This window comes from Poecilia latipinna, unplaced genomic scaffold (genome assembly GCF_001443285.1).
Source record: "Poecilia latipinna isolate Pla-1442-1.1 unplaced genomic scaffold, P_latipinna-1.0 Scaffold231, whole genome shotgun sequence".
NCBI classification, from domain to species: Eukaryota; Metazoa; Chordata; class Actinopteri; order Cyprinodontiformes; family Poeciliidae; genus Poecilia; species Poecilia latipinna.
Genome location: NW_015112847.1, coordinates 293,781 through 305,541, shown reverse-complemented (window position 1 = coordinate 305,541; position 11,761 = coordinate 293,781). Strand labels below are relative to the sequence as shown.

At 39.3% G+C, this 11,761-nt stretch overlaps 1 protein-coding gene across 2 annotated transcripts in view; it reads left to right on the top strand.

Moving 5' to 3' along the window:
• The window catches only part of igsf3 (immunoglobulin superfamily, member 3), a 108,361-nt gene that overhangs the window by 73,742 nt on the left and 22,858 nt on the right, over positions 1–11,761 (top strand). For both annotated transcript variants that reach the window (XM_015032129.1, XM_015032128.1), the window contains exons 5-6: positions 4,174–4,581; positions 8,425–8,844. In XM_015032129.1, the coding sequence (XP_014887615.1) occupies positions 4,174–4,581; positions 8,425–8,844 (828 nt within the window). The remainder of the gene's footprint in view (positions 1–4,173; positions 4,582–8,424; positions 8,845–11,761) is intronic.

Genomic DNA, 11,761 nt, shown 5'->3' with positions numbered 1-11,761 from the left:
GGTTCCGACCGTTCTTTATTTTTGTTAAAAAGAGAGAATTAAGAAATAAAACATTAAAAGACGACTCATTTCATCTTTCATTTTTGCCCGAGATTCAAAACAACACCAATGTGTTGGATGTGATCCTCATATCAAAATTCAAACATTTGTGACACCTCACGCAAAAAGTAGAAATAAGTTGCCTTTACATCACTCAATCCATGCTGGTAATGAGGCGTTTAAATAAAAGGTACCTAGATATTGTTGATGAGGCAGTTAGCAGTGTTGTACACTATATTGACTAACTGCATCTAGTCGTTGTAACACAAAACCAGACTGCTTTCCGGTTTTGTCGTGCTCTGTCACTTTTTTAAAAAACTCACAAACTCCTTAGAGTTTGTGAGTTGGTTTGGTTTTTCTACTTTCCAGTTGCCATTAGCTACATGGATGTGCTCATTGTCTTTCTTTGCGTCACACTAGCTATATAAGCGTTTATCAGAGATTTTCCATTTTATGTATTAAATACTAAAGAACCAGTTTCACTCATACATTAAAGCTTGTACAATAATTTATAGTAAAAACAAACTGAAATAGTCCTGATTTAGTACTTTTTTAGAAACATGACAGCATAGTTGTCCTTGGAAACCATAATGTTTATTGAAGAAGTACTTGTTCTAAAATTTTAAAGAAACTCTAGAGTGCACACTTGATTATCTGATGCAAATTATACATCTACATTTCACTTGCCACTTTACTTTATAAATCAGTGAGGAAAAGTGATACAATAAAGCTGTGGGAAAAAAAGCGATGAAGTTATTCAAATTAAAGGAAAGAGAGAGATAAAAGGGTTTCCCTTTATCCATTAGAGTGTGATAGAAACAAGAAGCAATTTTATTCCATTTTCAGTGAAGGCTCATGCTTATTAGGGGCAATGAGGATGGCAGAAGCATGAGGCAGAACTTGGCCTAAGGGGAGGCAAAAAACTGAGAAACACTCACAAGACTGAAGCAATTCCTCACAGGGGGATGAGATGTCATGTGCCAACCAGAGGTACGTGATGTTTGATGGACGTAGAAGTGACGTGAGCTTCGGCAAAGCAGAAAAAGGATTTAAAAAAAAAAAACAGAGCTGAAGAGAAGACTTTTATCCTTTCACTCTGAAGTGCCACTGAGCCCTGTGATCTGAGTCTTCTTTCCTGTGCGTATGTGGACTCGGTGAACAAGCTTCATGGGGTTCAGAAAGAGAATCTCAACCCTCACACACACACACACACACACACACACACACACACACACACACATGTTCAAAGCTGTCAGTGTAAGAAGCCTGAGGCCAGTTAGTACTACATGCATGCTCCCATATTCACTTACAAGGATTACAATGGACACGAGCCACACTTTTACATAAATTTGTTGTCCATTTAAGGAAAAAAAAAAGTGATTCTTTTTATTGACGGTGGCCTCAGGTACTCTTACGTTTTTTTTCTGTTTGTTTTTGTTGCTGAAAAATGTTATTAGTGTTGACGTTTGTGTTCACCGGGAGCTTGACTTGACTTGTCTTCATGGTTAATAATATGGTTCCAACAGGATGGCAAAGTATATATGCAGCCCATTTTCCAACCACCTCAAAAATAACATATTAACAGAAGGAAATGTGGAGTGCGGGTCACCATAGAAAATTCAAAATACCTCAAGCTAAAGACGCCAGGCCACTATTCTGACAGGTGGACTAGTGAAGATATGCTGTTCCAACAGGAGCTTGCAAGGCACATTTTTCTTTTTAAACATATGCTTGACTCATCACTTACAAAAACACCCCTTCACTTCAGCTCACAATGTTTTCCTTGAGAACAATTTCAGATGCCAGACTTATGCTAGCATGTTTATTGACTGTTTTGGTATGACTCATTGATATTGATAATTCACTGTGGTTCCATAAACGTGCTGCCAAAACTTACAAGTTGTTCTCTTGCATCTTGAACTTAGAACTTTGCTTTATATGTCATAATATTTGATAAACAGCATTTTAACTGCTTTTCGTGCAGGACTCGCTTACGTAGACAGCGGCAATAGGATTTGGAAGATTTCATATAACACAAATTCTTTATTTGGGCAAGATAGGCACAACCTTTTGCTTTCAAATGTGAAATTGGTTGTACATTGTCTATTGTGGGGACAGCTGATAAAGAAAAATATAAACAATACGTCCATCATCTGCACTGGGTCTTACTGACTCAACTGTCAATTATTTTAAAAAGCCTTAATCAAGTCCTGATACTTGGAAATTGAATCATGAACAGCACGTGTTTACACAAGCTTTAATAACAGATTTATTTCAAGGAATGCTTTTTGTTTTATTTTTCATGGAAAACAATGTCCAGGTAACAGAAAATTGACTATAATTCCATTTATCAAGGCTTTGGGGCCAGCAGAAAGAAACAGAGTAAAATCTATAGTAGTTTTACCGCTAACTGTGCTTTTCTGAAGTGTGACAGGTCAAAATGTATTCTGTAAAAAATTGTGGATGAAAAAAGCCTTGTAGCTCACAGACCGCTCTATGGACCCATTCAAAAAAAAATAAAAATAAAATTGTGAGCACTTTAAAAGATTTAAGGCGCTGTCACGCCCATTGGTCGTCAAAAAAATTTAAGAAAAGTAGAACCATCAACTCATATTTGTCCCCTGGCCTGAATCAGACTAGCGTTACTGTTCAGTAAAGGCCATTTGGTTCTGTCAGCTTAACCCAAAGCTGTATCTCAATGAAGCACGGCTGCAGCAGCATCATAATAGGGATCGATGAAAGACTCAACTTTCATTGGCACTGTGTGTTAAGTAATGTTGCTGTTACTTAAATTGTTGCTAATTCATATATATATATATATATATATATATTGATAGATATACAGTAGATGTATTGATAAAAGGAAATAAAATTGAATGTTTCCTAGAAGAGAGTGAAATAAAGCTGCCAGTTTTATTTTAGGCATTGCAGCATTTTCCTCTGAATAATGCATTTTGGAAGTCAGACACAATAAAATTACCAGCGACAAAATGATTTTCTGCTTTTGGCAGTTTCCCATTTTCACCTCACACCTGCCTCTCTGCCACCCTGAGACACTTTGAAGTAGACATGAACACAAGTTTGCCATCACTTCCTCTGCTGCACACAAAACCCCCTTTTTCTAAGGTTGAATGCACTCTGTTAACAAATCTACATTAGAGACTGCCGTTGCCATTTCCTCTAAAAAACAAGTAGTTTGTTCTCGTTATCATGTGGAGCTCAGGCCTTGAAGTCTAAACACGCAGGAATTTTACAGTTTTAAAAGCACATTATACATTCAGAAATCTATTAACAATTCACACATTAATAGCAATCACCAGTGAGAGTCAAGTGTTGTATGTCTTAAATAGATTGTATAGAACGTAACTCGATGTAATTGATTGAGTTACACTGATTGAATGACAGACACAAGTAAATCCGTCGTGATTCAAGCCAAAAATTCATATGGGAGTTTAATTCTCAAACTGCCTGCAAAGAAAAACTTGCATAGACAAGATTGCCTTGCATTCAAGTAAGGTATTATGGATACATTTATAATAAATCTACCCATATTTATGTAGTTATTTGGAAGTATCAGCCAGTGAACATAGCACTGCATTCAAAAAGACAAGAGCTGCTTGTGACACTCAGGCTACATGGAAAAAAAAAAATACTGTGGGCTGTGATTTAGTGAAGGTTTTGCCACAGAAAGACTAAAAAAATAATAATTATTTTCCAGTGAGGCATTTTTTGCATTATTTTGCAAAAAATACATTTATTATGCCTTTTTGACTTTTTGTCTCAGTTGAACTATTCCGTCATCTATTACTAACTTAAATTAAAAACATCTAATTCCTTAATCATTCAGAAAACCTAATTATGTCTCCCTGAATTAGTCAGGTGTTGCTAAAGCTTAAAGGTTTTTCTTGAGTTACAGTGAGTTTTTACTATCTCTGTAGTAAACCTGAGCTGACAAGCAAAACCCAAAATGTAAGCCTCATGGAGCGTCAAACTGTGGGTGCACATGTAAACAAAGAGGCATTTATCATGATTTTTAGTAAATTTGCAACATTTCAATATACGCATATACCGAAATACACTGATTCACATCTTCAACCTTTTGTCTGTGTGTTTTCTTTATTTCTTCCCATACAGAGAACAACACCACAGTGTCGCTTTCTGCTAACTCCTCTGAGGTCCTAGAAGGAGACCCGATCCAGCTCATCTGCTCAGTCAACTCTGCCATTGCCCCGCTGACTGTCGTATGGCAGTGGACAGACAGGCAATCAGCCGGACCGATCCAGGAAGTGGCCGCTGTGGATCGGGATGGTACTGTTACTCACGGACCCAGCTACAGGGAGCGCTCCAGTTATGGGGAAGTTCGCGTTGAGAGGGTGCGTCCCAACATTTTCTCCCTGTCCCTCTACAACGCTTTACCCGGAGACGAGGGTCAGTACCGCTGCTCAGCTACCCAGTGGATTAACATCGGCACTGAAACAGAGCCAAACTGGGAGAAGGTTGGCGAGCAATCAGCCACCAAAACGGTCACAGTAAAGACTGTTGGTAAGTTATACAGTTATATGAATTCTCAACCCCAAAGTGTACTTGTGCACTGAGAAACTTGAATATTATTGGAAAAGTTCAATTTATATCTGCAATTCAATTCAAAAAGTGAAACTTCAAGCCACGCTGCTCCCGTTAATGGAGTTATTAATGAAAAAGACCAATAATCAGTGTATGCTGCTCATTACATTGACATGTTTCTTATTAGGCTGCCAGTTTTCAATTTGTTAGTCCTATTCAATAAATGCACATATATAGGGTAACAATTTTGAATTCTTATTTGATAGCAGCATTAGTAACCTTGAATAACATAAATTAAAACTTGAAATATGTTCATGTTTATCCATTGAATCTATATAATGCATGACTTTTACCTATTAAAAGTGAGACACTTTAAACTAGACATTGCAGTAGTAAATGTGGCATCAAAATTTTACATGGGAAAATATTGCCTTTAATATGTTATATACTTTTCTTCCCTTTCGATTGAGTCAAAGTGCAGCTGCAGGAGTTAACTCATTGTTTATGTAGTTCCAACATAGTCTGCTTTTTTTAAAGTGTCCTGAAGTCAGTAAGGCATGTAAACAGCCTGACTAGCACAACGATTGCTACTTCAACACCAAATCACACTGAGCCGTGCAGTTTGTGATTTGGTGAATGGCTCAGAAAACACATGCAGTCCTCACATTTGAACATCCCATGGTTTATTCATGCACCGTTTAGGGGAGGGAACAATTATGAAAGACACACACTCTAACACTACCTGCCTCATGTCAAGAGCAGTGCTCTTCCCATGATGCCAGGGATAAACCTATACACGCTAACACACACACACACACGCACGCACACACACACACACACACACACACACACACACACATATGGATTAGTTAGAATAATTAGAATGGAAATGCGGAAGCAATATGTTTCACAGTCTGCGAGTTTCCTCTGTCACTGCTGAGTTAAGCTTAACATTCACAGTTCAGGCAGAGGAAGCCACTGGAGCGGAGCAGTTTGGAGCTGGCAGGCCGCAGCACCAGGCGCTCCCACACTCACACAATCGAGGGATTAGCTCCCTGCAGCAGCACAGAGCGGCGCTGCGGAGAGTAGATGTCAGTTTTTAAGTGGCCATTTGTCAAGTTGGAGCAACAAGAACAACATTAGTCTGAGGAACAAGAGACACATTATGCAAATGAAGGAGAAGTCCAAAGCTGCTCATCGTTCTTGAGTTAGACTCCTCAACGTCGCCTCCTCTTCTTCTCCTCCATGCTTGTTGATCAAAGGATTTTCTGAATATGCACTGTTGTGTGACGGTCAATGTTTTTTTTTTTTTTTGTTTTGTTTTTTTACTTTGGCCCTCATTTTTCTCACTTTACCCCTCTAGCTGCAGCTTTATTGAACCTAATCCTCCCATGCAAATAGAAGTCTGATTTTTCCTCCAGCTTTCTGCTCTTGTACAACTGTTGGCATGCTTTTTTAGTCCCTGTTCTTTTTTTTTTTTTTTACTAAAAGGAGGGAAAGAACTCCTGCTTCAAGTTTTCTGTCTAATCACAGATTGGGCTCAATGTTAACCATGTCCTCAGAGTGAACCAGTCTTAAAGACTGTATATCTTCATATTTTATATATGTCTGCTGCACTCTCATTAATGGACTCTGTCTGATTGCTGGTGGTGAATAGAGGGTTATCCTCTGGAGGCTTTGCATAAAGTTTTCTTTTTTACCTCAGCTGACTTGCTTAAAGGGGAATTGTCTGGAGGTTGCCTGTTTAATTCCTAATCTATGTTAATGGGATTTTAAGCAATAGACCAATACAGTAGATAATTGTAAAGAGAGAAAAACAAGTAAAATATTGTTTTCAGCATTTATATATATATTTTTTAATTTGGTTCCCCAAATCAAAATTCAGTTAAACCGACAACCATGAGCAGTCAAATGGATAGTGAGGCGCAACTGCAAAATGTTCAAGGCCTGCTTGTCCATCAGAACTGACAGCCAAGACAACATTAATCAAAGAAACAGCCTAGGGGCCCTTCATGACCTTGGAAGAGCTGGAGAGCTTTTTGCCCAGAGAACAATTAGTAGTTGTGTACATTGTTGAAGATATGTCAAGTCTGCAGTCTACCACAAGAAAATACATAAAAGAAGTTGCTTTGGTCTGATACGACCACCCCAGTGCTGAAAAAGGTTGGTGTCAGCATCATTGCATGGAGTACATTTTTATAATGAGGACTGGGATGCTGGTTAGAGCTGATGGAAAGGTGGATTGAGCTACATACAGGGGAAACATTGAGGAAAAATCTTTAAGAAACTGGAGAAAAACTGGTAAGAAGGTTCCCCTTCCAGCATGCCAAAAAACACACAGTCCCAGCTACAACAGAATAGCTTAGCTCATTAATCTAAATGAATCACTCAAAATCCAGACCTAGATCCGAAAGGAACTGCAGCACAGCTTGAAAATCCACTTTCCATTTAGCTTGACTGAGCTTGAACTATTTTGCTAACAGGAATATGCAAAAATGTTGGAGATATACTACCATAGACTTGCAGGGAAAAATTTGGTTTTACAAAGTTTTGACCCAGTAGGCTAAATTCCAACTTGTGAACATGTTGTGTTGCTTTGTGTTGGTCTTCCATGTTAGACCAATGTGAAAGATCAACCACAGTGGTTCGCCTAGCACCAATGGCAGATTTTATTAGCATTTTTATTTTAAATCCTAGTCAAATATATCAAAATTTGCAGCTGCAGTATGACTAAATGTGGAAAAATTCAGGTGCCCTGAATATAAGAATGACACTGTAAAACCTACGTGAACAGGCAACCGAGTGGTATGTCCTATTGTATTATATGTGCTCATAGATACAATATTCCACACAACAGTGATTTATAGAAGAAGTGGATGGATGGACTGATGGATGGGAGCAGTTTGTCAGGAGATGAGCGATAGAGCGAGAGCAGAGACTTATTGTCTGTTAGGGAATTATAGCCTCAGGCAGTCGTCCCAGCAGCAGCAGCAGCCAAGTTTGGACAGGGAGCCATTGATTAGACGCCCTGAAGGGCACCGAGGAGGATGGCTGTCAGAGGACGACACAGGGTGAGGACACACTAAAGGAAACAACAGGGCTGTTGACAAGAACATAATGGAGGAATCTGCAAAGTCTCAAGGAAGTACATTGACAGGACCAAAGTTGGCTCCACCCCATTCTTTCTTTCATCCATATATCTACTTTACTTAACGTGCAACTGTCAACATACTCAAAACTAGTGAGAGAAGAGCGGTGTTATTATCATTGTTGTGCTTTATCTTTTGATTTATTTTCTCTCTACCTTGGCCTCCAACAAAGGTATGTTTTGGCTTTATCGAGTCGGGCAAATGTTTTTGCCTAATGAGGACAGTTTAGACTTGGCAGGAGCTGCGTGTACATCGAACATTGGTGCTTAGAGGAAATCTCTCCCTCGGGTTTCTTCTGTTACATTACCATTCATTTTCAAGCACACTAAGAAACAAGTACAAAAGCCTCTTAGACAGTACATAGGCTTCTAGAATCTTTGGCTATGAAAATATAGGAAAGTACTTGTGAAGATTTAAAGCTTCTTTAAGTACAAGTCAATGTCCTTTGTGTCAATACTGTCTGTGTTCCTCCAGTATGGGGCCTATGCCTTTTAGCATCCTTGCTTCCAGCAGGAGGTTGTACCCCCTGCATCAGTAGAGACTAGACTTAATTACATGCACAAGCCAGTGTGGCTCTATTAGAGCCACTCAGCAGAAACAATAAATCTAATAGAGAAGCTATTTGACTATGTGTGATCTTAACCTCCTGTGCCCTTCTTCTCCCATTGCCCAGAATCTTCCTTTATGGTGTCGGCCTCATCGCGGACGCCATCGATCTCCTTCGGAGATTCCTTTGACCTCCTGTGTCTGGTCAAGCCTCGCCACAACCCCAGGGTCCCCACATCGGTCACCTGGCGCTTCATGCCAGCTGGTGCCCAAGATGACGATCAGGGAGACTTCAAGGACCTGGTGACGTTCACTCGCGAAGGCACCCTGCAGTGGGGAGAACAACTGCTTGGTTTGGGCACTCGCACCACTGTGGACCGCTCACACTCCAACACCAACTTTAGATTGTCTGTGACGCGTGCAGGGCGCCGCGAGGCTGGCAAGTATCAGTGTACTGCCATCCTGTGGAGGAAAAACTATGATAACAGCTGGAGCAGAGTGGCTAACCGCACCTCCAACCTACTGGGCATCAACGTCCTTCAGCCAGGTAAGGCTTTATTTCCCTTTGTCTAGCAGAATGAACAGAACTGCTACTCAAACAGTAATGAAGGCATGGCAAGTTTATTTGCCATACCAAATTTACGCATGGTTTCTTTACAGTAAAATGAAGGAAAAAATATAAAAACTAAACATAAAACTAAAGAAAATAAAAAAATATGAAAAAAGTAAGCATCACATAAAAGTAAAGAAATCCAGATTTAAAACAAGTAGCTGAAACAATATAAATTTGAAAACATTTCATGTATTCAGGGAGTTAGAAGTAAGATGCATAGGAAAGAAATGAGACTTTCACTTGGTCCTCTGAACACTAAACACATCTCTGATGATCTAACTGATTAGGTATTTATGGTTTGTACTCGACAAGCAACACTTAAATGTGTTTTTGGTGAAACATAAATTTATTATAAACAGACTGATGTTTTTATTTCTGTTAATTGTGATGAGTTTTTTTTTTTCTTTTGCAGCTAATGAGAACACATTTCTAGGAGATTAGAACATTTCGTCTTAATATTACAATCATGGAAAAACATATATATTCTAAAACAAAGATGTGAGGTTAATGAAAGGTATGTTCAAATCTACTTTCAAAATGTACTTTTAATCAAAACAAAATAGTCTTTTCACAACCCATATTCCAATTCATTGAGCTGTGTCTGAATCCTTTTTTTCTCACAGGGGACCGATTTATTGAGTCTGGGGTGATATGATTGATTTTTCTGGTGTTAATCAGGTCTCTTTAGGTTCATTTTGGATAAACTGTGGATGCTCCGTGTTCTTTAACCTCATTGATTCTAGCGAGATCCTTGCTCTTTAAAAATGAGTTATTTTAATTTAAAAATTTAAAAACTGTGACCTCTTTGTAATAGCGTACATACAGTATCCAGTCACTAAGAGACAGCATACTGTAGTAATCTGACATGAGCACAGGGGGCATAGTAATCCAAGAGCAGAGCCTTGAGGAACCCCATAGGATAATAGTTCAGATTAAGAATTAAGAATTAAGATTAAGAAGAAAATTCTCCAAATCCGCCAAGTGTATTTACCAGAGGACCAGAATGTCTTACCCACTTTTCCAGTCGGTCTATCAATATTTTATTATCAATTGTAAGAAATGCAGCCCTGACATCCAATACTTAGATGCATCACTGTCAAAGTTATTTAAAGCATTAAATAACAGCACTGAGACCAATTCAGTTTCAGTGCGTTTTTGTAGCTGAACATTTTGCTTGTCTTTTGATTAAAAGGAGCACCGGCAGCATCAGCAGCAGCAGAACTCTAGTAGTCTTCTTTAATTATTGGTTATCAACATATTATTGGTAAGCTGCTTTTCTTAGTGATCTTCACCAATAAATGTTAGGCTAGGTTGCACAGGAACCACAGACTGACATGCACAGACTTTCCCATGCACACACAGGATGAATCTACCAGAGCTCAGAGGATTTCTGCTGGCTCTAATTGCGCTTAGTCTCTGGTTTAGCAACTAATTGTAGTGTCTCTGGATGTCTGCCTGTGTGTATAGAGCAGGGTGGAGTCTTCTAATGGAGTGCAGCGAATAGATTGCTAAATATCCCACAGGAAGAGAAAACTGAGCGAAAGTAGTGGGCAAGACAGAAGCAAGCGACAGAGACAGAGAGAATTAGGAAGAGTGATGAAGAGAGAGGGAGCGATCTGTCCTTGAACCTTTTTCCTCCATGGAGACATAAAACCCGTCTAAGCCACCCTCATTGGCCCTTTGTGTTTTAGACACACGCACACACACACACAAACCCATACAGACAGAGCCTAATTAGAGTAGGAACACAACACAAAAATATGCTGCAGAACTCACATTTGCCCAATTTGGCAGAGCCTGTTGTGCTTCAGCAGTGTGATATTTCACTTATTCAGGTGAATGTGCCTCGGGCAAAAAGTCATTCTATTAATAAAAATATATCCACAAATCTTAAGCTTTTAAATCAGACCAGCATATAATAGTCTCCCCTGCAGTTGTAGTAGGGGTTAAACGTGTTGGATTTAGTGTGAAGTATGTCAGTAATTTATGTGGAAGGCATGAGATGTAGGTTTTCATCCCCCAGTCATGTTTCAGTTTTCCCAGTGTGTTCTATTTATAGCCGAGAACGATGCACACAGGCAGGCGCTCTATGTTTAGGTGCTGATGTATAAGATGCTGCACAGCTTTCAGAAGCAGGCCTCAATGATCAATTCCACTTTTGAAGTGAACTAGAGGCCGTCTGGTCACGTGTGACACCAAGGTAGGACTCCCATCTATGTTGCTATCGACTGGGCTGTGCACACAGATTCAAGCAGATGCAAACAGACTGAAATATAAAGGCAAACTGCACAGTACTTGTAATCTTTGCCATTCACCCTGAACAGTCTTACCCAGAGCTTTTCAGCATGTGGGCCAAGGAACAAACAAGTAGGGGTTAATAGTTTAGAGGTGGTTTAAAGTAAAGTTGGGTAATATATAAATTTCCCACAATTTGAACACTTTCACTCGCTCTTCAGTCCATTTTATTTTTAAAGTTAAAATAGCAAGGCACACCTGCAAACCTATCATGTCAAGGTTGTCAAGCTAAACTGACAGGTCAGGCAAGGAGATACTGAATCAGAAAAGCAACCAAGGAGGCCAAAGGTGGCTGTAGAGGAACTATTGGAGACTCTCTCACCAGAAAAGTGTTTGTTGTACACTCTGCTGATCTGGCTCTTATGGAAGAGAAGCAAGCAGAAGCTCACTGTTGATAGAAAGCAAACAACGTGAAGGAACGGTTTTCTGCTCAGATGAAATCTTTTCGGGCTATTTAGAAAAATCTATGGGACAAAACCAACACTGAAAACACCATCCTTAAAGTGAAACATGGTGGCGCTCATTTAAGTGAGTATGTACAAGATTATGTTTAGCA